Source organism: Sus scrofa, chromosome 3, assembly GCF_000003025.6.
Source record: "Sus scrofa isolate TJ Tabasco breed Duroc chromosome 3, Sscrofa11.1, whole genome shotgun sequence".
NCBI lineage: Eukaryota > Metazoa > Chordata > Mammalia > Artiodactyla > Suidae > Sus > Sus scrofa.
Window position 1 is genome coordinate 22,695,573 of NC_010445.4, and position 27,163 is coordinate 22,722,735.

Sequence of the window (27,163 nt, forward strand, 5' to 3'; positions counted from 1 at the left end):
TGAGAGGTTGGCTCGATGAGCTTTGGATGGACGGAAGAGCCAGACCTGCCAGCTGCGGAGGTCTCCGCAGCGAGGGAGCGCCCCCCGCCCGGGGCCTGCGCAGAGGCGGGGCCGGGTGGGAGGGCGTGGTCTAAGGCCCCGCCCCGTCACGTGCCGAGCGCTCCTGCCGCGTCTGCAGCCCAGGAACCCACCAGAGGCGGGCGGCTGAAGGGCAAGAGCGGCCGCGGGCTCGGAGGTGGGGCTGGGCCCATGGCGGCAACGGCGACGGCGGTGGCGGCAGGGGCCGGGGCCACGGCGGGGGCCGAGTCGGCCGAGGGGCCCCCGGGGCCGGCGGCGGCGCTGGAGCTGTGGCTCAGTGAGTAGCCAGGGCCGCCCCTGGGCGCCGGCCCAGCGCCCAACGTGAGGCCTCCCTTCCCGCCTCCCTGGGCCTTTCTTCTGAGGCCGGCTGGCGGGCAGGTGGCCGCGGGGAGGAGGACGCCCGGGGAGGAGGGGCTGGGTCGGGCGCTGGTGGGAGGATCGCCCCGAGAGGAGCCCCAGGAGTCCACCCAGGGCTCCCCCCAACCCCCACCCCCCGTCTCGGTGCGTAAATATTGTTAACAACGTAATGGCTAACGTTTATTGAGCTTCGCTTTTATGCCTTGCACTGTGCTAAAAGCATTTCAGCCACAGTTAATCCTCGTTAGGAGCCCAGGAGACAGCTTTTGTTTTGAACCCCGTTTTGGGTATGAAGCCCTTTAGGCTTACGGAGACTTAGTCGTGCAAAAAATAAGCATCCTCCTGGGGAAGATCTCTCTCTCTCTGGCTGCCGTCTTTCATGTCAAAACAAGCCCTTTAGACCTTTTGTGCACGTTGGTTCTGGCTGGACTTCTTATGTGTATTGTCTCTTGGAAGCTTGATGACAGTCCTAGGAGTAGGGGTCGATGTGTTATCGGTGGGAACTTGAAATGCAAAGATGTTAAAGCATATGCTTCTTGTATGGGGCTCTGCTTGTGGAGGGGGGAGTCCTGAGATGCAACAAAGGGTCCTTGTTCACAAAGACATTTTTAGGTGGGTACCAGCAGGCAACAACAGTACTTTGTTAAAATTACCGCCTATTAGGAGGGAGAGCGTTTGTTTAATGTCTGGTGGTGGGCGTTGGTTTGCTTACCGGGGGATTGTCTCAGACAAGGCATTTGAATGGACAATGGAGGCAACATTTCATATATGGGAAACTGTGCAGAAGCTGGGGGAACCCGAGTGTGTGAAGCATTCTGGGAAGAAGGAGGCCAGTACTGCTGGAGTGCAGAGCCTGAGGAAGGTGGTTCCGCTAGTTGGGGCGAGATCTTCAAGGGTCTTGAACGCTGCAGAAAGGAGTGTAAAGTTTATCTCATGATGTGGTGGGGGAGGCAGGTGTTGGGGTTTTCAGCCTGGGATTCTGAGATCAAGTACACCCCTTAAAGGCATCACCTGCAGCCTTGTGAAGGGCCAGATGGGTTAGGTAGGGATAGGAGAGTTCAGGCAGAGAGAGCAGATAAAAAGCTTTTCTGGTGGTGTGTCGAGGCTGAAAAAGAACGAAGGTATTGGGATGGAGAATAGAAATAATTAGCTGGTATAATCAGCCTGGACACACTGGAATAGAGGCAAGAGGCCAGGAGCAATCTAGGGTGGATTCCCAGGTTTCAGGCTCAGGTAACTGGTTGGGAGATGCCTCCCTTGTGAGGAATGGAGTTCGAGGTGCTCGCAGCACAAAGAGAAGCTCTCTAGGCAGGTGTCTGGCTCCAGAGAGGCTAAGAGCTGGAAGTCAGCCTGGGAGCCTTCAGTTTGTTGGCACTGAGCTTGCCTGGGGGCGGGGGGGGGGGCTGTGCGCATTAGGAAGAGCAGAGGTTTGCAGAGAGAGCTTGGAGAACCTCAGCATTTAAGCAGCAGATGGGGAAAGCAGCCTGGTGACAGAAGGCTGAGCTTACAGGCAGCAGGAGAGCTGGGAGAGTGGGGAGCCACAGATCTCCAAGGAGGGTGTAGTTGGTAGGTGGTTTTGCTGCTGAGAGGTAGAATTCGAATGAGGAAGGAGGAGGGGGTGTTTGGAATCTGGCAACTGAAAGCTTGGTGAGATCTCTTTGGGTGTTCAATGGTGGGGCAGAAGGTGGTTGACTAGGAGGCAATAGAGTTGCAAAAGTCAAGTGGGCTGGGTTAGAGGCCAGCTCGCAGCTGACTCAGGGGGAGCAGAAAAAGGAACTGTGGCTGCTCAAGGAGGGGGGTTGTTCAGCTCCAGTTGCATTAGACCAGTGTGGTCCCAAACTTGTGAGCTCTTCCAGTTGTTCAAGCAGGGCTAGAACCCATATCATAGCTCACATCCCCTTCCCACACTTGACCACCAAAATGTCCTCAGATGTGACCAGATGTGCCGTGCAAGGCATGGACAGGGACATACACACCCACACCTCATCCTCTCAGTTTGGGCCTTGGAGTGTTGAGTAGACTTCAGAAATGTATCTTGGGAGTTCCCGTTGTGGCGCAGTGGTTAACAAATCCGACGAGGAGCCATGAGGTGGTGGGTTCAATCCCTGGCCTCGCTCCATGGGATAAGGATCCAGCGTTGCCGTGAGCTGTGGTGTAGGTTGCAGACACGGCTTGGATCCTGCATTGCTGTGGCTCTCGCGTAGACCTGCAGCTACAGCTCCGATTCGACTCCTAGCTTGGGAACCTCCATATGCCCCAGAAGACGAAAAAAAGAAAAGAAAGAAATGTCTCTTGTAGTATGCGTTGCTTCTGTGATATTCATGCCTGCCCCCGCCCTTGTGTTGGAGCAACGGGAGTGAAGTGCAGTTTACTGTGGGGGCTGGAGCCTGGTGGAGGTGGTAGGTTGGAAAAAGGCAAGACGTAGAGGGCTTGGTGGCGTGGTGGCAGGGACAGGCGTGGGGTGGAAGGAAACCACCGCAGGCGTCTGGATGGAAAAGGAAGTCCCTCCGGGCGGGGGCGGGTCGGAGGACCCCAGGGCTCAGCTTACCCGCAGATCTTGCCTCAGCAAGCCCGGCAGCTGCGTCTCTAAGACAGGAATGAATAACAAGTCCTTTCTGGGGTTGTGAGGATCACAGGAGTTAACACATGTGAAGCCCTTAGAGGATAGTGCTGGCACGTAGCGTTAGCTATTATTATCACTAGCCTTTTTAGTGTGAATTTAACTTTTTTTATTGGTATCTTTTTTTTTTTTTATTACTCAATGAATTTATTAACATTTGTAGTTGGGAGTTCCCATCGTCGCTCCGTGGTTAACAAATCCGACAAGGAACCATGAGGTTTCGGGTTTGATCCCTGGCCTCGCTCAGTGGGTGAAGGATCCGGTGTTGCCGTGAGCTGTGGTGTAGGTTGCAGACGTGGCTTGGATCCCGCATGGCTGTGGCTCTGGCGTAGGCCGGTGGCTACAGCTCCGATTGGACCCCTAGCCTGGGAACCTCCATATGCCGAGGGAGCAGCCCCAGAAATGGCAAAAACACAAAGAAACAAAACAAAACATTTATAGTTGTGCAGTGACCATCACAATCCAATTTTATAGGATTTCCATCCCACAACCCCAGCGCATCCTTTAGTGGGAATTTAGAACTAACTCATATTGTTTTGCCAAAAAAGAAAGGAAATGTATCAGACTCAGAATTGGGAAGGAGTAGTTCTGCAGAGGAACATCAAGAATCTGGTTGGAAAAAAAAAAAAAAGCTGTTTTACCAGAAGCTCATGCTTTAAAAATACAAGCAGCAGCCTCTGTGCGTCGTGCAGCTTTTTCCCCACTTGGTTTATTTTGGTCATCGATCCACATGACTGCACTTAGAGCCGCCTCCTTCTTGTTAATGAAAAGCCTCATATGCCCCATGCATGGGGGTGCTATGCTCCATTTAACCAGTTCCTTGTTCGTGGACACTTTTTTTTTTTTTTTTTTTTTGGTGTAGTAGACACTTTGAGTTGTTGGGAGTCTTGTCCTTTTTTTTTTTTTTTTTTTTTTACAGCTGCACCTGCGGCATATGGAGGTTCCCAGGCTAGGGGTCTAATTGGAGCTGTTGCTGCCGGCCTACGCCACAGCCACCGCCACGCCAGATCCGAGGCGCATCTGTGACCTAGACTACAGCTCACGGCAACACCAGATCCTTAACCCACTGAGCGAGGCCAGGGATCAAACCCGCAACCTCATGGTTCCTAGTTGGATTCGTTTCCACTGCACCACGACGGGAACTCCAAGGGCGTCTTTTGCTATTAACAGCAGCACGGGGGCCTCTTGGTCTCTGCGTTTCTAGCTCTGGTAGTGCTGCCAGCGATGCATTAGCTTGAAGCGGGTGCTCTGTAAAGTTCTTTCTTCTTCCACCCCGACCTCCTCCCAGGTGATATGACCTATCTTCCTTCTGGCCTCACTTTTATGCCTCTCTGGGGGATGGGAGTGGTCTGGATCGCAATCTATTTATATTCTCCAAGCTTCTCTAGGGCTGAGCTCATTCTTTATCTTGGAGGCCAGCATGGGACATTCCTGCGGTGGGTCTTGGGCTTTCAGCACGTGCTGTGTTGAGTGTTTGCAGGACTGAACGGGCGGGTGGGTACCTCTTGTAGATGCGGTGCCACTGCTGGATTGAGGTTTTTTGTTTTTTTGGTTGTTTTCTTAGGGCTGCTCCTGCGGCATTTGGAGGTTCCCAGGCTAGGGGTTGGATTGGAGCTGTAGCTGCCAGCCTCTGCCAGAGCCACAGCAACACTGGATCTGAGCCGCATCTGCGACCTACACCACAGCTCAAGGCAACAGCAATCGGATCCTTAATCCACTGAGCAAGGCCAGGGATTAAACCTGCATCCTCATGGTTCCTAGTCGGGTTTGTTACCACTGAGCCAGGATGGGAACTTCTGGATGAGTTCCAAGTGTTCCTCCAGGTGAATGCTTCCCTGCAGCCTCAGGGCTCCCTTTACTAGCACTGGTTGCTCCAGCTCAAGGTCATGACCTGGGGGGCTGTTGGTAGGCAGCTGATGTGAGCCGATTTGGCTTTTGAATTAGTCACTCTTAGATGAACCATTTCACTCACAGCTAGAGGTCTCAGCTGTTTTCTTAATCCCTCTCCCGCTGTAGCTGACTTGCAATGCATGCAGACATTGCTTTTATTAAGCAACTACATGGCCATAGTCCTATATTTGTCCTGCCCAAGTGCCACTAAATCAACCACCCTCAGGCCCAATGGAGAGCCATTCTTGGTGCACGATTGGGGCTGTGATCAGGGTTGAGAAGGGAGTTTTTTTCAGTCTCTCCCTGGCCAGGTCCTGTCTGGCCTGTAGCCACTCCTGGGGGCAGGTTGGGGTCAAACAGCCCTGTAGGGTTGCTATGGCCTGGTTTTCTCTGGAGCTGCTCAAGGCCACCGAAACAGCTTGGCAGGATGGGATTAAGTGCTCAGAGATCCAGTTATTTCAGAACTGGAATCGCCGTCTTCTGGTGTCAGCAGTGTGTCCAGCCAACTGGCTAAGTTCTGCATAACAAAAGAAGGACCCTTCATTGATTAGAGGATATCCATGCCTGCCACTCTGCTAGCTGCTGGAGCTGGGGAAGGTGAGACAGACATCTTCCTGCCCAGGGAGCTGATACCTTAGTGAATGGAAAGTCGAAGAAACTTGTTCCCAAAAGAGGCCCCACCTTTGCCAAGGAACTGATAACTTAGCCATAAGAAAGTTAAGTCTGTTTGGGCCCTAGAATCAGGCAAACCTGGATTGAATTTTTGTTCATCATTTTCTAACTCCGTGGCTGAGCAGGTTTCTTCATCTGTAAAATGGGATAATGGTACCAGCCTCAGCTGTTCTGAGGATGACAGGAAAGGGATGCTTGGAAAACACTCAGCATGGTGTCTGGCCCACAGGAAGTTCTTAAAAACAAGAGAATTGGGGCAGCTATTACTATTATTGCTATTATTTAGCAGCTATGGGAATCCTTGTAAGATATAGCAGATAAAAAAACTTAAAACATTATAGATCTTTTTGTTGCTTTGTCTTGATTGAGGGTTTAGAATGTTATCTAACCTTGTGGAGGTTTTTTCCTCCCTTTCTTTGGAAAAGCCAGTGACTTAGCAGCAGAGGAGGAAGGGGAGAGCTGGATTCTGCGCAGTGATTTGGAGTCCTGCGTGCCTCTAGGTTCAGTCTTCTGTTGAGGTCTGAGTACCTTTTAGGTATCAAGCTAGACCTTGTAGTGAACTGAAACTTCATGAAATTTGAATGGTATAGAAATTTTTTTTTTTTTTTTTTTGGTCTTTTTAGGGCTGCATGCGAGGCATATGGAGGTTCCCAGGCTAGGGTTCTAATTAGAGCTGAAGCTGCTGGCCTACACCCCATGGCAACTCTGGATCCGAGCTGCATCTACAACCTACACCACAGCTCACGGCAGCACTGGATCCTTAACCCACTGAGCAAGGCCAGGGATCGAACCTGTGTCCTCATGGATGCTACTCAGATTCTTTTCCGCTGAGCCACGGAAAAGAATAGAATTATTTTAGATGAATCAGATCTCTTTAACAAGACTCAGTGAGAACCACTGTCTTGCTTATGTCACAAGTAATTATTTCGTGCCTATAGGTAAGGCCCTGTACTAAGCACTGTAGGAAAATGAGCTGCTGCCTTCCTTTTGGAATAAACTTGGAATAAACTCTTGAAGTTTAAGTGTAGTAAGGCAGGTATACCTATTTTCAAAGTAAAAGGCAGAGACTGTTATAATAAGATTAGCTACCTTGTGTTGATTTCTTAATCTTTGCTGCCATGCTACCTCCTTCAGACATTCTTTTCTTTTCTTTTTTTTTTTTTGATAGGCAAAAATAGATTTATTAAGATAGGACGTTTGTGAGAGATGCAAGTGAGCAGGCATGGAAGCTCTGCCCAGACACTACTTTCTAAAAATCTCATAACTATCCCACAGGGAAGGTACCAATTTCCTTATTTTATTGTTGTGGAAACTGAGGCTCGGAGAACCCAAGGACATGTAATAAGAAGGGATGGAGCTGGAGATCCCCATCCTAAAAGAGGGGCAGGCAGGATGCGGGCCTGCTGATACCAAAGAGATGGCATCTCTGTTGTGGGGCTGGGAGATAAAATTTAGATCAGAGAAGAGTTTATGAAGGGGCATTAGAATTGGGTCTGGAAGGGTGACCAGCATTTTGAGAGACGGAACGCAGGGAAAGAGCTTTGAGGAGGAAGAAGGAGGGGCCTGTGGAGATGGATGATGGGATTCCTTCTTCCTTTTTTCACTTAGGATGGAGTTGGTGGGCAGGAAGGTGGGGGATTGAGTTCTGTCCATGGAATGTGGTTGAGCTGGGAGACACACGACCTCCATGTGACATAAATGTGACTGATGGCAGGAAGTTAGTCTAGGTGACTGTGAAGTCTTAAGTAATCAGAAAGGAGGAGAATTAATGGGAACTGGAGTAGTGGGAGGAGGTTTGGGGGAGGAGATGGAAATTCAGAATGGTCTTGAAGAATGGATACGATTTTAGAGGAATGGTATCAGAGGTATGGCCCTAAGAATTACTCATTTGCAGAGCCTGAAAGAGCTTTTCTGTCAGGACCAGTAAGATTTTTTTTTTTTAATTTAATTTGTGGCTTTCTTTCTTTCTTTCTTTTTTTTCCTTTGGCTTTTTGCCTTTTCTGGGGCCACTCCTGAGGCATATGGAGGTTCCCAGGCTAGGGGTCTAATCAGAGCTGTAGCTGCCGGTCTACACCACAGCCATAGCAACACGTGATCTGAGCCGCGTCTGCAACATAACCACAGATCACAGCAACACTGGATCCTTAACCCACTGAGCAAGGCCAGGGATGGAACCCACAACCTCATGGTTCCTAGTCGGATTCATTAACCACTGAACCATGACGGGAACTCCTATTTAATTTGTTTTATTTTTTAAATGATTCCTGTTTTTTTCCATTATAGCTAGTTTACAGTGTTCTGACAATTTTCTTTTCTTTTTTTAAAATTATTCAATGAATTTATGACATTTATAGTTGTACAATGATCATCACAATCCAATTTTATAGGATTTCCATCCCACAACCCCAGAGCATCCCCCCACCCTCCAAACTGTCTCCTTTGGAGACCATAAGTTTTTCAAATTCTGTGAGTCAGTATCTGTTCTGCAAAAAAGTTCATTCTGTCCTTTTTTCAGATTCCATATGTCAGTGAAAGCATTTGATGTTGGTGTCTCATTGTCTGACGGACGTCACTTAGCATGATAATTTCTAGGTCCATCCATGTTGCTAAAAATGCCGGTATTTCGTTCCTTTTAATGGCTGAGTAATATTCCATTGTGTCTGTGTACCACACCTTCTTGATCCCCTCCTCTGTTGATGGACATTTAGGTTGTTTCCATGTCTTGGCTATTGCACATAGTGCTGCAGTGAACATCGGAGTACATGTGTCTTTGCAAGTCATGGTTTTCTCTGGATAGGACCAGTAAGATATTTTTAAAAAAATTTTGTTATAGTTGCTTTACAATGTTCTGTCAATTTCTGCTGTACAGCAAAGTGACCCAGCACATTCTCACATTATCGTCCATCGTGTTCCATCACAGGTGACTAGATACAGTTCCCTGTGCTATACAGCCAGATCTCATTGCTCCCCACTCCAAATACTATAGTTTGCATCTACTAAAGGACCAGTAAGATATTTCATTGGAGGGGCATGTAGACTGGGACATGGCTGGACAGTGGGGAGTAGGGGAAGTGTCATGAAAGGGCAGGACGAAGCGTCTCAGCAACTGCTTTGTGAGAATGAGGACTGGTGCAGTCTGGGGGCAGGGCATGTGGAGTGGGCATCCTTGTGGGGTTGCTAGACAAGGATTCTAGGCAGCAGTAGTGGAAGGAGAGGAAAAATCTGCTACCATTTAGCATCAGGAAATAGACATACAACCCCTTATTCCAGGAAGGTCCAGGACTGCCCCTCCCCTCAGTGGAGCATGGTCTCACATTAGGACTTCTGATAATCCCCCTTTCTCCAGGTATCTCCTGTCCCTGGCTGTGCCCTGATACCCTTCATGCTCAGTGTCCTCAGATTTCATCCAAATCTGAATGTTCCAGTTGAGGAGAGGGGAACCTTAGCATGACTGGATCTGGGTTCCTGGAGCATCTGTAAGGGAGCAGAGGGAAATGGTATTTTGAGGACCGAAGGCAAGGAAGTTCTCTTGTCAGACTGGATAAACCTCTGTACGTGGAGAAGCTTCTTGCATGGGATGGTCAGAGGATTCAGTAAGTGGAGGCTCAGATTTAAGGCTGTTACTTTGAGGATGCGGTGGGATGACCAGGTAGAGCCACCTGGGGCCTCGTGGCATGCTCCAGTCTTCCTGTCGCCTAGCTAAGAGACCTAGGGGTGCTGGCCCGTGCCCATCCTCACTGCAAGGCCAAGGTGGGGGAGTCCTGGCATGGGTCCTGAGAAGGTGCGCATTGGCCAGCCCTGCGCTGGGAATGGAGCCCCTTTCAGGACAGTAGCTCGTTCACCGGTTTGCTTATTCATTCGATCAGCAAACATTCCCTGAGGCTGCATCTTGGGCCAGGCACTGTGCCTGACAGTGGTGAGTAGCAAGGCCCCTGCCCCTTTCAGTGATCTGCCCGCCGGGTCTTATGCCCTAGAGGTGCGATGTCATAGCCCTTGGCTGTCTTATTTTTGGGTGGCAGGGGTGGGGGTGGGGGAGTGGGTTGGGGAGAGAGGTGTATGTTCCTCTTTATTATACTTTGTATTTTTTTTCTTTTACTTTGTACAGCCTCATCTGTGATACATAGAAGTTCCCGAGGCCAGGGGTTGAATTGGAGCTACAGCTGAGGCCTATGCCACAGCCACGGCTGTACCAGATCCAAGCCACAGCTTGCTGCAATGCTCATCCTTAACCCCACTGAAGAAGGCTAAGGATCAAATCTGCAACCTCACAGAGACAACGTTAGGTTAAACCCGCTGAACCACAATGGGAACTCCTATACTTTCTTTTTTTGTTTTTTTTTTTTTTTTAGGGCTGCCATGGCATATGGTGGTTCCCAGGCTAGGGCTTGAATTGGAGCTATAGTTGCCAGCCTCCGCCACAGATGCAACAATACTAGATCCAAGCCAAATCTATGACCTACACCCTAGCGCACGACAATGCCAGATCCTGAACCCACTGAGTGAGGCCAGGGATCGTACCCCCAACCTCATGGTTCCTAGTTGGATTCTTTTCCCTTGTTTCATGATGGGAATTCCGCCTATACTTTCTCTAATTCAAATTTTAAATTTCTCTGACAGATAAAGCCACAGACCCAAGCATGTCGGAACAGGATTGGTCAGCTATCCAGAACTTCTGTGACCAAGTGAACACCGACCCTAATGGGTAAGGTGACTGCACACACGCTCGACTCTGGGGACACCTCAGACTGTGTGTACCTTTGTTTCTCTGGATTGTTGTACATGGCCAGGCTTTGTTACCTCCTTTTTTTCCCTTCTCATAATCTACCGGGAACATTCTTTTTTTATTTTTCTATTTTTAATTTTTTTTTGTCTTTTTGCCATTTCTAGGGCCGCTTCTGCAGCATATGGAGGTTCCCAGGCTAGGGGTCTCATCGGAGCCATAGCTACCGGCCTAACCCAGATCCACAGCCACGCAGGATCTGAGCCACGTCTGCAACCTACACCACAGCTCACAGCAATGCTGGATCCTTAACCCACTGAGCAAGTCCAGGGATCAAACCCACAACCTCATGGTTCCTCGTCGGATTCGTTAACCACTGTGCCACGATGGGAACTCCCCGAGAACATTATTTTTCTAGAAATAGAAAATTCATATAAAATGCATTAAGTAATAAAAAAAAAAAGAAAGAAAAGTCATGCGGTTTTCTAAAAAACTCCAGACTGGTCAGTTTGTAACAGGCAGTTATTTGAAGCATTTAAAATAGTGTTCCAGGAGTTCCTGTCGTGGCGCAGTGGTTAACGAATCTGACTAGGAACCATGAGGTTGCGGGTTCAATCCCTGCCCTTGCTCAGTGGGTTAACGATCTGGCGTTGCCATGAACTGTGGTATAGGTAGCAGACGAAGCTCGGATCCCGCGTTGCTGTGGCTCTGGCGTAGGCAGGCAGCTACAGCTCCGATTCGACCCCTAGCCTGGGAACCTCCATATGCCGTGGGAGCGGCCCAAGAAATAGCAAAAAGACAAAAAAAAAAAAATAGTGTTCCAAAACATGACTGCTGAGGAGACCTGTGAATGTTAGGGGTAGGATGTGGCAGCAGTGTGGAAGATCAGTGTGTTCTCCATAACTTACATGTGAGTTTTCTTTTCTTTTTTTTTTTTTTGCCATTTCTGGGGCTGCTCCTGTGGCACATGGAGGTTCCCAGGCTAGGGGTCGAATCGGAGCTGTAGCCGCCAGCCTACACCACAGCCACCACAACTCAGGATCTGAGCCTTGTCTGTGACCTACACCGCAGCTCATGGCAACGCCGGATCCTTCACCCACTGAGTGAGGCCAGGGATCGAACCCGCATCGTCAGGGCTCCTCATCAGATTCCGTTAACCAGTGCGCCACGATGGGAACTCCCTAAATGTGATTTTTCTTAAGAAAAAGCCGAAAAGGGGTAAGATTTTGTTGAATTTGGTTTCCCAAGTATCTGGATAGGAACTTCAGAAACGAGACACTCATCCAGCTGTTCTAGCTGCGTGTTGCTGGATATTGGGCATTTTTTTGTTTGTTTGTTTTTGTTTTATTACCCAGTGAATTTATCACACCCGTAGTTGTGCAATGATCATCACAATCCACTTTCACAGGAGTTCCATCCCACACCCCAAGCAGATGTTGGGCCTTTTGACACAAGCGAAAAGTGCGATGACATCTTCCGCTCCAGCGTTGACTGGGTTATATGACAGGCTGGCCAGCTGCTCACATGCAGGGCTAGGGGTCGTGGGGCCGGGTTGGCTGGGGAGAGGACGGCGTGCCCGGCGTGCCCTTCCGGTAGCTCCGGAAGATGTGGCTGGGAGCCGCCTCCTTCATGGCCACGTGCAGTCACTTCTCCCCGCTGCTCTGGGAGCCGGGCTCCCGGAGGAGAGGGGTCTTCGACAGCGGACCCGCTGGTGTGTTCCTCTCGGCCCTGAGCCCAGGTGTCTTTGTCTTCCCTCAGCCCAACCCACACGCCCTGGCTGCTGGCCCACAAGATCCAGTCTCCACAAGAGAAAGAAGCTCTTTATGCCTTAACGGTGAGTGTGGCTTGCTGCATTGCCTGAGTTCTCGTGTCCCTGCAGGGGAGCCTCGAGAGGTTCACCTTCACTGCCCTTGAGGACAGCAGGCTGGGGGCGTTCTGGGCACAGATTGCCTGCTTCCTAGATCTGTTTCTAGAGAGTAGCATTGGGCCCTCTTGGTGAGAAGGAAAGGAAGGCTTTTTAGACAGGGCTGGCAAGGTCAGGTGCCCACAGGGCCTGACGGGTAACAGAAGTGAGTGAGTTGCTGGGTGGGGACCAAAGACCTGGAGAGCCTGGGCCCAGTCTCAAGAGAGCAGCTGCAGTGCAGGACCAGCTGGCTCTTGCCAGGTGTGAGTTTGGGCCCAGTGTTGCTAGAATATCCTGTTGTTTAAGAGAAACCAGAAATCTAGACTTCCATATAAATTCTCTGAATTTTTCGGTGTCAGTGACTAATTTGAAATGGTGTTTTTTTTTTTTTTTTTTTTTTTTTTTGTTCTGTTTTGTTTTGCTTTTTAGGGCTGCATGTGTGGCATATGGAAGTTCCCGGGCTTGGGGCCAAATTGGAGCTGCAGCTGCCAGCCTACGCCAAAGCCACAGCAATGCCAAATCCAAGTCACGTCTGCGACCTACACCACAGCTCACAGCAGCGCTGGATCCTTGACCCGCTGAACGAGGCCAGGGATCAAACCCGCAACCTCGTGGTTCCTGGTCGGATTCGTTTCCTCTGTACTATGATGGGAACTCCAATACCAGATTCTTAACCCACTGAGCGAGGCCAAGGATCAAACTCCCATCCTCAGGGATGCTTGTCGGATTTGTTACCACTGAGCCACAATGGGAACCCTAATTTGAAATGTTAAACAATAATGTGGACCAAACTTGGGACCTTATAGGCCCCTTGTCACTTGAGTGCCAGCAGGTAACCCGTGGTTTTAATAGTTCTTGGGTATTACATGTCTGATTTCTGCCTCCAAGGAGAAAGGAAGAAGTGATTCTTTGACCAGATTCACCTGCCCAAAGGGTTGTCTTAAGAGATGGGATGATGGAGTGACCATCGTGGCTCAGCGGTTAACGAACCCGACTAGTATCCATGAGGACTCGGGTTCGATCCCTGGCCTTGCTCAGTGGGTTAAGGATCTGGTGTTGCCATGAGCTGTGGTGTAGGTCACAGACACGCTCAGATCTGGTGTTACTGTGGCTGTGGCGTAGGCCAGAGGCTACAGCTCCAGTTCGAGCCTTAGCTTGGGAACCTCCATATGCCATGGATGCGGCCCTAAAAAGACAAAAAAAAAAAAAAAAAAAAAATGTGGGCTGACCTTGAGTACCCGACCTGGGCACAAACCTGTCAGTTACCGCAAGAGCCAATAAACACTCTTTTTTTTTTTTTTTTTTTTTGTCTTTTTGTCTTTTTGTCTTTTGTCTTTTGTTGTTGTTGTTGCTATTTCTTGGGCCGCTCCGGCGGCATATGGAGGTTCCCAGGCTAGGGGTCGAATCGGAGCTGTAGCCACCGGCCTACGCCAGAGCCACAGCAACGCGGGATCCGAGCTGCGTCTGCAACCTACACCACAGCTCACGGCAACGCCGGATCGTTAACCCACTGAGCAAGGGCAGGGACTGAACCCGCAACCTCATGGTTCCTAGTCGGATTCGTTAACCACTGCGCCACGACGGGAACTCCAATAAGCACTCTTAATCTGAAAGTGTCACCCTTTCTTCCAAATTTCAGTGTCCTCATAATCTTAAGCCATGGTTCCAGTAAATACTTACCAGAGTTGAGATGAGCCCTGGAGCCAGTGGTTTCCATGTGTCACGGGCGGGGGGTCCTGTGTCTCTGCAGGTCCTGGAGATGTGTGTGAACCACTGTGGGGAGAAGTTCCACAGCGAGGTGGCCAAATTCCGCTTCCTGAATGAGCTCATCAAAGTGTTGTCCCCGAAGGTGAGTACCCAGGGCCGGCCCTCCTCCCTGCGCCGCTCGCCCGCCATCTTCCAGGCTCCCGTCTCCCTTCTTGGTCCAGAGACGGGTCTGCTTGGGGCAGAAGCTGCCCACCTGTCGCAGGGGTGTGAGAGCTGAGAGGTGCATTCTTTCCTCTCCAAAACACAGCCCCCCCAAAATTGAAAAAATAGTAAATCAATAAAAAATGAAAATAGCCTTATAAATGGGTGGCCTGAAGGGGATGAGGCACTCTAGCTGGTGGGCACAGGTTTCCTTGAAGAGACAGCAGGAGATGTCGGGTGTAGCTTTCAGTTTCCTTCTTTCCTTGTCCTCTGTATCTTTCCTCCTGGCTCCTGTCACAGTGGCATCGTTCTTGAGTGACCGATGTTAATGGGATCTTCCTTCACTACTTCCCAGCAATTCTCTGACACCAACTGTCTGTCCTTTTTTTTTTTTTTTTTTTGGTCACCCTCATGGCACATGGAAGTCCCTGGGTAAGTGATCGAACCTATGCCACAGCAGTAACCAGAGCCATGGCAGTGACAATGCCAGATCCTTAAGCCACTAAGCCACCAGGAAGCTCCTTTGTGGCCTCTGTTTTAATTCATTTCTGACAATAACTACCCCAAAGTTAGGACAGACCCCCACAGGTTAAGAGCTCAGTCCTAACTAAACTATGTCTACTTTAGACATCAGCCTCGAGCTTTGGATACGGCCATGCTGCTTGCACATCTGCCGAATCAGCTACAAGTCGAGCCTTTTCTCTGATACCCTGTGCCAGATTCCTTAGTTCACTACAAAGAGTCACAGAGAACAGGAAAGCACTGTATCTTTTTTTTTTTTTTTTTTTTTTTTTTTTTTTTTTTAGGGCTGCAGCATATGGAAGTTCCCAGGCTAGGGGCTGAATCAGAGCTGCAGCTACCGGCCTACACCACAGCCACAGCCATGCCAGATCTGAGCCTCATCTGTGACCTACACCACAGCTCACGGCAACACTAGATCCTTAACTCACAGGGCGAGGCCAGGGATGGAACCCAAATCCTCATGGATAGTAGATTAGTTTCCTCTTTGCCACAATGAGAGCTCCTGTTTGTTTGTTTTTGGGTTTTTTGGTTTTTGTTTGCTTTTCAGGGCGGCATTTTCAGCATATGGAAATTCCCAGGCTAGGGATCCAATTGGAGCTGCAGCTGCCGGTGGACACCACAGCCACAGCAGATCTGAGCCGCTTTCGAGACCTATACCATAGCTCGCAGATCCTTAACCCACTGAGCAAGGCCAGGGATTGAAGCCACATCCTCGTGGATACTAATTGGGTATCCACGAACTGCTGAATTTGCTTAATCTGCTGAACTGCAGCAAGAACTCCCTGGACCTCACTGTTCTAGCGTTTTGTTTTTTTTGGTTTTTTTTTTTCTTTTTTTTTTTTTTTTGTCTTTTGTCTCTCTTTGTTGTTGTTGTTGTTGTTGTTGTTGTTGCTATTTCTTGGGCCGCTCCCGCGGCATATGGAGGTTCCCAGGCTAGGGGCTGAATCGGAGCTGTAGCCACCGGCCTACACCAGAGGCACAGCAACGCGGGATCCGAGCCGCGTCTGCGACCTACACCACAGCTCACGGCGACGCCGGATCGTTAACCCACTGAGCAAGGGCAGGGACCGAACCCGCAACCTCATGGTTCCTAGTCGGATTCGTTAACCACTGCGCCACGACGGGAACTCCTGTTCTAGCGTTTTTATTGCTAATTATGTGGGCACGATTGGTTTAATCTCTGGCTATGTGCTTGAACGTAGTGTCTAGCCTCCCTCTTCTCTTGGGGACATTGGGATGAGAATAAAAGTTCCACTCCTCTAATCACGTGGTCAGCCCCTTCCTTGAAATTGAATGCCCAGCAGGAGTGGTTAGTGTAAACTCTGCTATGGTCCATGGGGGCTCCCTGTGAATGACAAAAGATGTTGCTGTCACTCAGGCAGTTCCCAGGGTCTTTGAAATTTTGGGTCAGGAACTGAGGACAAAGATCAAATATATGGTCTCTAAAAATTTTTTCATAATCCTTTTATTTAATCTTAAGGATCTTAAAGAAATAATGATTCAGGAGTTCCTGTCGTGGCCCAGTGGAAAGGAATCCGACTAGTATCCATGGGGATGCAGGTTCAATCCCTGGCCTCGCTCAGTGGGTTAAGGATCCCTGATGCCATGAGCTGTGGTGTAGGTCACAGATGCGGCTCAGATCCCGAACTGCTGTGGCTGTGGTGTAGGCCAGCGGCTGGGTACAGCTCCGATCTGACCCCTTGCCTGGGAACCTCCATATGCTGCAGGTGTGGCCCTACCATAAAAAGGAAATGATTCAGAATATTTGAGTTTCAGTCATTCCTTTCACTGCACCTTATTTTCATTCCCAACATGTTCTTCGATTCTACACTTGCTCGAGTCAAAAAATGCGTGTCCCCAGTGGTTCTAACGCAGGGGAGTAAATGGCGGGATTTAATTTCACTGGCTTTGGAGGTCGACTCCTTGAAACCCAGAACGAGTGCCGGGATTGGGTGCCACGTAGTTGGGCCTCTCTTGGTGCCTCAGCACCCACCCAGCCTTGGGCAGCTCACTTCCCTGGGCCTCCGCAGCCATCTCTATAGTGATAAGTGTGGGCTGGGCCGTCTCCTAGTCCCTTCCAGCACTATAATTCTTTCCTTTCTGTCTTCAGTACCTGGGCTCCTGGACCACAGAAAAAGTTAAAGGAAGAATCATTGAAATACTCTACAGTTGGACCGTCTGGTTTCCCGAAGACATCAAGATCCGGGATGCTTATCAGATGCTGAAGAAGCAAGGTCCGGCTACCGTGACCCACGCCGCATTCCTTTCTCACAGTAGCTGGTCCTTCTTGCTTTATTGTACGCTTTGGCATTGGGGGAGGGGGGTGAGAGCTGGAGATCTTCTGTAATCCTGCCCCACCCCAGCTCAGCTCTGGGCCCAGTTCATGTCCCTGCCCCTTCCCCCAGGGACAGAGGCTTTTCTTGCCTGTTCTTTTTTTCTAGCGGTAGTAGGGTTTCACCACTGCTCTGAGGATAACCATTTTGTGGGTCCTTTCCCCAGCAGTGTGAGGCGTCCCTTCTGGGGAGAGGATCTCAGTGGGACATCTGGCCTTTCCCGCTCTCTTTTTGTAAGGCCCTTGGAGGATGAGCCGAGTCCTCTCGTGTTGGTGGGCGCCCCAAACTGTGTCCTGGATGGAAGCTGGGAGCCCACATTCCTTTTGGAGGAACCTGGGTTCAGGATGAACTATTTTCTTCCCCTGTTGCATGCACTCTTGTAACATTTTTAGAATCATCGGGGATCCTATAGTAATTTCTGGCCCTGGGAGGTTATGCACCTGCAGAAAATGATCCGTATTTTTATGGCGTAAGGCCCACAGACTGCTAGCCTTAGGGTCTGCTTCTGCCCTGATTTAGGTGGCTCTGATGTCCTGCTCTTTGTGCCAATTCTGTGGATTCTCCCGAGGGAAGATGCAGAGCCTTGATCATATTCTGGGTGTGTCCCTTGAAGGTTGTTGACAGTGTTTTCTAGGAGGGACCTTGGGATCCAGGAACTTTAGAGTGGATCCTGCTGAATCCACTTTACAGTGGAAACCTACATCAGTATGTTAACTTCATGAATTGCATGTTTTAGGAATCATAAAGCAAGACCCTAAACTACCAGTGGATAAGATCTTGCCCCCACCTTCTCCCTGGCCCAAGAGTTCCATCTTTGATGCTGACGAAGAAAAGTCCAAGGTGAGACGCTTCTTTCTCACTGCCCTTAGTGGCTGACCTGGAGTCTGACCAGAGCCCTTCTTTTAGGGACTCCCCTGGTCCCCACACCAAAGTGTGGGAGGGTGTGGGGAGGGGGGTTGTGCGTCCTCTCTGGAGCAGGCTCTCACGAGTGAGGGGGTGTAAGGTCTGGATGCTTTCTTCCCGCGAAGGCCGAGTCATAAGGGCCCCGTTCTTTGTATCTTCCACGTTCTCTGTTGAGTGTCTGAGGGGAAGAAGGTACGAAGGGGTAACGCAGGTGGGGAATGTGGGTTGGGTGGTCGGTCACAGTGTGTGGTGATGGGGGAGAATAGCGGGGAGCAAAGAATTGCTCGTGTGTTGGCTCAGATCTTTTTAGTGTCAGTGAACCTGATTTCACCCGTTTTCCTTCCATGACTGCCTCCTCGAATCCTTGCTTTTCAGACACCAGTAAGAAGAGGGAAGGGAAAAAGCAAGGTGGGGAGTTCCCGTTGTGGCTCAGCGGTAATGAGCCCGACTAGTATCCATGAGGACGCAGATTCGATCCCTGGCCTCAACTCTATAGGTTAAGGATCCAGCATTGCCATGATCCCACATTGCTGCAGCTGTGGTGCAGGCCAGCAGCTGTAGTTCCAGTTCGACTCGTAACCCAGGAACTTCCATATGCTGCGGGTGCAGCCCTAAAAAGACAAAAAAAAAAAAAGAAAGAAAGAAAAAGCAAAGTGGTCTGAACCTACCAAGACCCCGGGATAATGCTGGGGTGCCACTGAGAGGTGGCAGTGCTCCTGATCATTGCAGCCTTTGGTCTCTCACAGAGTCAGATGACTGGTACCAGGAAGAATCCAGTCGGAGCACGCGTCTCCTTTGGTCCCCTGTGCTTTTCAGCCATCCCTTTCAGCTGTACCCTTCCCTGAGATCCAGGTGCTGGCTGTGGGCAGAACCAGCAGGGTTGGGCTAGGTTCTGGGCAGCCCTTCCCTCTGGCTCCTCTCGTAGGGGTGCCTGACCCCTGTGGGGGTAGGGTGGGGAGTTGGGGAGGGGATGTGGCACGACTTCTGAGACAGAAAGTCTTGGGTCTCCTCAGGCGGCTGCTTAGACTCTGAGGCTCCGTGTCTCCATCTTTCCTGACATCATCCAACAAAGATGGAGCGACTCCTGTGTGCCAGGCATTCTGGCATCGGGAATACAGTGGACGAGATTGCCAAGGTCTGTCGCGTCCGAGTGTGCAGTCCAAGACAGCCTCAGCGCTATTGATGTGTTGGGCCAGTGAACTTTCTTTCTTTCTTTTTTTTTTTTTGTCTTTTTAGCTATTTCTTGGGCCACTCCCGCGGCATATGGAGGTTCCCAGGCTAGGGGTCGAATCAGAGCTGTAGCTGCCAGGCCTACGCCAGAGCCACAGCAACACGGGATCCGAGCCGCGTCTGCAACCTACACCACAGCTCATGGCAACACCGGCTCCTTAACCCACTGAGTGAGGCCAGGGATCGAACCTGCGTCCTCATGGATATTAGTGGAGTTCCTTCACCACTGAGCCACGACGGGAACTTCTTACTGGGGGATGTTCTGCATTGTAGGATTACGGTTACTCCTGGCCTCCGCCCACTAGATGCCCGTAGCACCTACTCCCCCAACCCTGCCCCCCGCGTGGTGACAACCAGAAATATCCGTGGGACTTTGCCAAATGCCCTCATTGAAAACTGGTGGTCTCTGGGGATGGTCACAATACCTAGGTTATTGTGAGGGTTTGTCAAGGTAACGCATATGAAACGTGAGAGCTGTTTGTAGTGTTCATTCCACCATTGCTGGGGCTGTCACCTTGGGCCATTTGACCCAGAGGGAGGTGGTTTCACCAAGTCTTGTTCCCTCTTCAGCTTCTGACAAGGCTTCTGAAAAGCAACCACCCTGAGGATCTTCAGGCTGCAAACCGGCTGATCAAGAATTTGGTCAAGGAGGTGGGTATTTTCCAGGGGGTTCTGCAGAACCGGCATTTGACAGAGGACAGCAGGGCACAGCATTTGACAGCACTGGACGGCATCTGGGGATGTGCTCAAGGGTGTGGGTGCACCGTCGGCTGGGAGAAGGGACGGCCCCCTAGCCCTGAATCGGGCCCAGCCTTGGACTCCCCGAAGGGCGGCAAGGTGGTGGCCGTGCTGCTGTGCGCGTCCCATGTCCTCTGTCCAGGAGCTCAAGGCATTCCACTGACACCAGTTTCTGTCCCAGTGGCCAGTATGGTGTAGACAGCGTCCCGGTTTGGGAATCTTTTTGTGCCTGGTGGAACAGAGGAGTGGATCCCAGATCCCCAGACGGGCTTGTCTGTCCCAGGAATTCCAGGCTTTGAGCATTGTCTTCCCCCACCAAGGGAGCACAGTGTCCACTCGGAGTTTGGGGGGGCCTCCCTGAGCCCTCTACCGTGCAGTGCCCCCTTCCCGGCTCTCGTGGAGGCTCTATCCAGGGTGTCTGCTCCCTCACCTCCATCCTCTGTCTCCCAAAAGGAACAGGAGAAATCAGAAAAGGTGTCCAAGAGGGTGAGCGCCGTGGAGGAAGTACGGAGCCACGTGAAGGTGCTGCAGGAAATGCTGAGCAGGTACCGCAGGCCAGGCCAGGCCCCGCCCGACCAGGAGGCCTTGCAGGTGTGCTTCTTCTTCTTTTTTTTTGGTCTTTTTGCCATTTCTAGGGCCGCACCTGTAGAGGTTCCCAGGCTAGGGGTCCCATCGGAGCTGTAGCCGCCAGCCTACGCCACAGCCACAGCAGCGCCAGATCTGAGCCGCGTCTGCAACCTACACCACAGCTCACGGCAACACCAGATCCTTCACCCACTGAGCAAGGCCAGGGATCGAACCCGAAGCCTCATGGTTCCGTCGGATTTGCTAACCACTGAGCCATGATGGGAACTCCCAGGTGCGCTTCTTAAAGATAAGTTCAGCAGCACCGAGTGTCGCCAACACACTAGAAGTCCTCGCGTGTCCAAAGTGTGTGATGGTTTAACGAGATGCCACCACACTGTCGAAGTGTAGACATGTCCCTCATCCCCCAGAGCTTCCTTGTTCCCTCCAGGCCTCCCTGTTTCTGTCCCTGCCTTTCTCTCTATCCCCAAGCAGCGGCTGGTTTGTATTCTGTGCTGGCCAGTTTATACTCCCTAGATTATTCTATAAATGGGATCACACAGTGTTAACTCTTCTTTTCTTTGGTCCGGCGTCTCCCCCTTGGCATAAATATTTGAGCTCCATTCGTGCTGCGTATTAGGAGTTTGCTCCTTTGTATTGCTGAGTGGTAACCTGTGGTGTGTGTGCACCACATGTGTAGCCATTCATCTCTTGATGGAAATGTGGGTTGTTTCCAGCTCTGGGTGACTGTGAATTAAGCTGCGATAAACAATGACATGCAGCATTTTGTGTATATACCTCTTCCCTTCTCTTGGGTAAACGCCTCCATGCAAGATTGCTGCGTCACAGGGTCTGGGTGCTGTTAGCTTTCTCAGAAGCTGCCACAACCTATTTTCCGAAGTGATCACATCATTTCATGTCTCTGACAGCAGGGTAGAGGGTTCTCATTTGTCCATATATACACATCTTGAGATCTTTCCTTTTTTCCTAACATACATAGTGAGAATTTATATGACATAAAAGCAACTATCACCTTTTTTTTTTTTGGCCACACCAGCGGCATGTAGAAGTTCCAGGGGCAGGGATTAAGCCTGTGCCACAGCAGCGACCTGAGCTGCTGCAGTGACATCGCCAGATGCTTAACCTGCTGCACCACGAGGAGACCCCACCATCACTACTGTCTAACTCAAACTTTTGTTTTGTTTTGGTTTTTGGTTTTTAGGGCCGCACTTGCGGCATATGGAAGTTCCTGGGCTAGGGGTCGCATTGGAGCTCCAGTTGCCAGCCTACACCACAGCCACAGCCACGCAGGATCTGAGCTGCCTCTGTGACCTACACCATAGCTTACAGCCATGCTGGATCCTTAACCCACTGAGTGAGGCCAGGGATGGAGCCCAGGGATCCTCGGCGCATTCGTTACTGCTGAGCCATGACGGGAACTCCCTAACTAGAACATTTTCAGAGTTCTTTGCATATCCTGGATACCAGTCCCTTATCAGACAGTTTTTTCCTGTTTCCTGGGTTGTCTTTTTTTTTTTTTTTTTTTTTTGCTTTTCAGGGCTGCACCCTCTTAGATCCCAGGCTAGGGGTCTAATCGGAGCTATAGCTGCTGGCCTACACCATAGCCATAGCAACACCAGATCCGAGCCGAGTTTGCAACCTATATCACAGCTCATGGCAACGCTGGATCCTTCACTCACTGAGCAAGGCCGGGGATGGAACCTGCAACCTCATGGTTCCTAGTCGGATTCACTTCCGCCGCGCCATGACGGGAACTCCCTGGGTTGTCTTTTGACTGTCTCGACAGTGTCTTTTGAAGCCAAAGGTTAACATTTTGAAGTTCCTGTTGCCCTTTTTCTTTGTGCTTCTGCTTTTGGCGCCATGGCTGAGAGCGCATGTAGACGGGCAGCAGCAGCACCACCATCTCCGAGGCGCTGCGTTCCACGCTCAGTCTCGGTGTTCCGCGCTCCTGCCCCCTCCACAGCTCTGTTCATTCTCTCTCTCTGCATTTCAGTTGCTTAGACCTCTCTGCCTGGGAAAGGTGACCTTCGCGTAGCTTCTTCGTTTCTCTGTCCTTCCATGTCCCAAGGTTATCAGAAATGACCCGGCGCCTTGCCCACTTCCTGAGAGAAAGCTCTATTTGCTTTGCCTCCCGTGTCTCCCTCCTCTGTCAGTCGGCTGTGACTGGGGTTGGTGGCTGGCCTCCTGTGGCTGGAGGCGGCAGACAGCGCTCAGCAGGGTTGCCAGGCTCGGGGCAGGCAGACAGAGCAAAGCTCATCCCTGAGGTGAGCTTGCACCAGAACCCCTCAGGAAGGTTGGGGTGTAGGGCCTTCAATAGCATGGTTCCCCCTTGCCTATGATAACCAGCTCCGAGGCAGGAGAGGTAGGACAAGAAACAAAACTCCATCTTTTTTTGTTGTTGTTGTTTTGCTTTTTAGGGCCACATCTGCGGCATATGGAAATTCCCAGGCTAGGGGTCACATTGGAGCTACTGCTGCCGACCTCCACCACAGCCACAGTGACTCGGATTCGAGCCGTGCCTGTGACCTACACCACAGTTCACGGCAACGCCGGATCCCCAACCCACCGAGCAGGGCCAGGGATCGAACCCGCATCCTCTTGGATGCTAATCGGGTTTGTTCCCCACTAAGCCACAATGGAAACGCCACAACTCAATCTTTATAGTGGGTAGAGCTGACTGTGGAAACTGTGGGTAGATGGGTGTCGGCAAGTGGCTTCCTAATCCTGGACCCTAGCATCAGGCGGGTTCACTGGCCACCTTGGTGGTGCTTTTGCACCACGTTCTCCCGGCCAGGGGCGTCCTTCTTCACACCTTCACGCAGGTTAGAGCAGAGCTGAAGGTGGGCCTCTCTCTCCTTGAGCAGGTAGCTCTCAAGAGCAAAGCAGGAGGAAGCGTCTCCTTCCTGCTGCCTCTCCCAGACTCACCAGTCGGATGTGACATCTCACCAGTCCTGGGGACGGGGGCTACCGTCTGAGGGAGGCCTGCAGTGTGAAATCACTTCATTGAGCTTCCTTGCGAGGCAGGATGCCCAAGATGCGGAATCTCTTCCCCAGCAGTATGTGGAGGGTGAACTTGTGCGGAGCGTGAGCTTTCCCAGGGGCTCCTGCGGGATGAGGTTGAGCTCTGGGGAACCCGTGTAGGCATCGTGGGAGTCTTGTAAAGGGAGTGCTGGCACCAGACAAGAGCTGGGTGGGAAGTTTGGCTGTTAGTCCTCCAGCAGGACGGTTGCTGCAGGGCCTCCCTTTGTTAGAGCACTGGTGGCGTGGCAGGCTTTAGAGAGAAAGGAGCTTGAAGAGAGAGACGCTGGATTATTTTCTGAACTAAGGTCTTTTGTCACCTTTTAAACTGTCTTAAATTTATTTTAAATTTTTTTTTGGGGGGGGTTCCCGCTGTGGCGCAGTGAAACAAATCCGACTAGGAACCATGAGGTTGCAGGTTTGATCCCTGGCCTCGCTCAGTGGGTGAAGGATCCGGCATTGCTGTGAGCTGGGGTGTAGGTTGCAGATGTGGCTCAGATCCCACGTTGCTGTGGCTGTGGTGTAGGCTGGCACTTGGAGCTCCAATTAGACCCCTGGTCTGGGAACCTCCATATGCTGCGGGCGTGACCCTAAAAAGCAAAATAAAAAATAAATAAATAAAATAAAAAATTTTTTTGGCCGCACCCATGGCATGTGAAAATTCCCAGGCCAGGGCTGCAACCTGAGAGCCACAGCAGTGACACCACCAGGTCCTTAACCTGCTGAGCCACCAGGGGACTCCTTTAAACTGTTTTTTAAAAATCATAATTTAGGGAGTTCCTGCTGTAGTCTAGCAGGTTAAGGATCTGGCATTGCCACAGCCATGGTAGAGGTCACAACTGTGGCTTGGATACAGTCCTGGCCTGGGAAATTCATACGCTATGGGCGCAGCAACAACAACAACAACAAAAAAATCATGCTTATAGCACATACCTCTGAAACTGTAACTGCCCTCTTTCTTGACACCTGCAGTCATAAATTTGGGACAGGACAAGGAGAACTCCTGCACATCCAGACTCTGCTGCCTACTTGTTGGAGGCAGTCTGGCCCTGCTGCGGGGCCTGGGTGTGTGTGGTGAACAATCTCTGTTTTGTTTTGTTTTTGTTTTTTTTTTTTTTTGTTTTTTTTCTTTTTTAGGGCTGCATTCGAGACATGTGGAGGTTCCCAGGTTAGGGGTCGAATCGGAGCTACAGTTGCCGGCCTACGCTGCAGCCACAGCCACAGCAACGCAAGATCCAAGCCATGTCTTCGACCTACACTGGAGCTCATGGCAATGCTGGATCCTTAACCCACTGAACGAGGCTGGGGATCGAACTCTCTCGTCCTCATGAATGCTAGTCAGGTTGGTAAACCACTTAGCCATGACGGGAACTCCCACAAGCTCTGTTTTCTAGGTCGTGTATGAGAGGTGTGAAAAGCTTCGGCCCACCCTGTTCCGGCTGGCAAGTGACACCACCGACGATGACGACGCACTCGGTAACTGTCTTAGTCTCTGGTGTAGACAGCACCCCAGGGTGCCAGACGGACACGGGGCCTCCTGCTGTCTGTGCAAGACAGGGGCCTCTGGGCTTTATGGTGGTTGGGCTTGGGAAGGCGTGGCCTGAGCTGATTCTTCTGATTTCTGGAAGAATCTAGACATGAGCAAGAAATCTGCCGCAGGTCTGAAAACATAGGAAGGGGTGGAAACTTAGCGTGTAGACTGGGCACGAGGGGGATAGAAGAAGGAGCAGATAGCACGGAGGGCCTGGAGTAAGGCAGGGGGCCGAGAATCAGCTGAGAGGGGCACACTCGGCTGCCTCCAGGGCCTGCGTGGGGAGCCTGCGAGAGCTGATGCCAGTGAGAGAGAGGGTGGAGACCCGTAGTACCTACCTGCACAGGTGTTGAAACATTTAAAACTTAGGGGGAATCGGAAAACACATAACAGGGATTTACTCTGTTCCCAGGTACTCTTCACCTTTTGTTAATAATTACCAATGCCGGGCCAGTCTTTTGATCTTGTCTTATCTGTTCTGTGGGCTCCCTCTGTACTCCCCCTCATACCGAAGTTCTATCTTTAAGCAAATTCCGAACATTTCAAAGTAATTGGTCAGTGTTGAGATTTTCCTGGGCATTTCTCTCTTTAATCATCTCTTACTGATCCTGCCCCCTCCCCTTTCTTAAGTTTGTTCTAAATCAGAACCAAAACGAAGAAAAAAAAAAAAACATGCTTTGTAGTTGGTTGATATTTAAGTCTTTCTCTCTTTCTTTTTTTTTTTTTTGCATTTTAGGGCCGAACCTGGGGCATAGGCATATGGAGGTTCCTAGGCTAGGGGTCGAATCAGAGCTACAGCTGCTGTCCTACGCCAGAGCCACAGCAATGTAGGATCTGAGCTGTGTCTGTGACCTACACCACAGCTCACGGCAACGCCAGATCCTTCACCCACTGGGCGAGGCCAGGGATGGAACCGCAACCTCATGGTTCCTAGTCGGATTCGTTTCTGCCCTGCCACAGTGGGAACTCCATATTTAAGTCGCTTTAAATGGATGCCCTGCCCCCTGTGCCACGCCCCTGGGAAAAACATGTTCTTCTAAGAGTTTCTCTTGTTCTCAATTTTCTTTTTTTCTTTTTTTTGTTTTTTTTTTTTTAGGGCCGCACCTGTGGCACATGGAGGTTCCCAGGCTAGGGGTCCACAGCAGAGCAGGATCCGAGTCACATCTTCAATGGTCTTAATTTTCCGATGGCATGTCTCATGGTATTTAATGTTTCTCTGTTCTTGATGTATCTGAAATTCCTGATTTTTTACAAACAGGATCAGGAGGCTTGTACAGATTTCAGTTCCATGGCGGGGGACAGGGGGTGTAGGGGAGCAAAAACACTTCATAGGTGGTGTTAAGAGGCTCAGTGGTATCTGGTTTCCTTTTTGTGTGTGTGACGCAATTATTGTCTATACCTATTATTTTCTCTGGTTGCAATGAGGTCAAAGGTAATGAAATTTAAGTTTTGTTTTTTTTGTTTTTGTTTTTATCTTTTTGCCTTTTCCAGGGCCGATTCCCACAGCATATGGAGGTTCCCAGGCTAGGGGTCTAATTGGAGCTCTAGCTGCTGGCCTACGCCGGAGCCAGAGGAACACGGGATCCGAGCCGCATCTGTAACCTACACCACAGCTCACGGCAACGCCGGATCCTTAACCCACTGAACGAGGCCACGGATCGAACCCGCAACCTCATGGTTCCTAGACGGATTCGTTAACCACTGCGCCACGATGGGAACTCCTGAAATTTAAGTTTTTAAGCTCATGCCAAATAAAACATTTTGCCAGGTGAATTCAACCTTATATTAGTTTGCACCATCTATCCGGTTTAAAAATTGGCAGAAAATGAATGGCTGGTTGCTCTTGGAGGCCTCTTCTAGCACTGACCTTAGAGTTATACATAGCCCCTCTCCTGGGAGAGAGTTTTTTTTTGCAAGTGAACCAGACCATGAGATACTCTTGACATTTTTGAAATCCGCTGAGGTTTTATACCTACAGGATGTTTTGATTTGGATGGCAAATTCTCATCAGGAACACTTATCTCGGAGTTCTGTCATGGCTCAGCAGGTTAAGGATCTGGTGGTGTCCCTGCTGTGCCTCAGTGTGCTGTTGTGGCACAGGTTCAATCCCTGGCCTGGGAACGTCTTGCCGAGGATGTGGCCAAAAAAAAGAAAA

At 50.5% G+C, this 27,163-nt stretch overlaps 1 protein-coding gene across 2 annotated transcripts in view; it reads left to right on the forward strand.

Moving 5' to 3' along the window:
- Positions 1–27,163, forward strand: part of GGA2 (golgi associated, gamma adaptin ear containing, ARF binding protein 2) — a 38,694-nt gene continuing 11,531 nt past the window's right edge. Inside the window, exons 1-9 of one of the 2 annotated variants that reach the window (XM_005656770.3) lie at positions 1–235; positions 10,235–10,319; positions 12,096–12,171; positions 13,991–14,089; positions 16,781–16,904; positions 17,740–17,843; positions 19,707–19,787; positions 20,328–20,465; positions 24,872–24,953. In XM_005656770.3, coding sequence (XP_005656827.2) covers positions 16–235; positions 10,235–10,319; positions 12,096–12,171; positions 13,991–14,089; positions 16,781–16,904; positions 17,740–17,843; positions 19,707–19,787; positions 20,328–20,465; positions 24,872–24,953 — 1,009 coding nt within the window. In that variant the 5' untranslated portion in view covers positions 1–15. Of the gene's footprint in view, positions 356–10,234; positions 10,320–12,095; positions 12,172–13,990; positions 14,090–16,780; positions 16,905–17,739; positions 17,844–19,706; positions 19,788–20,327; positions 20,466–24,871; positions 24,954–27,163 lie in introns of both variants that reach the window. The other variant, XM_005656769.3, reaches the window with a different exon arrangement.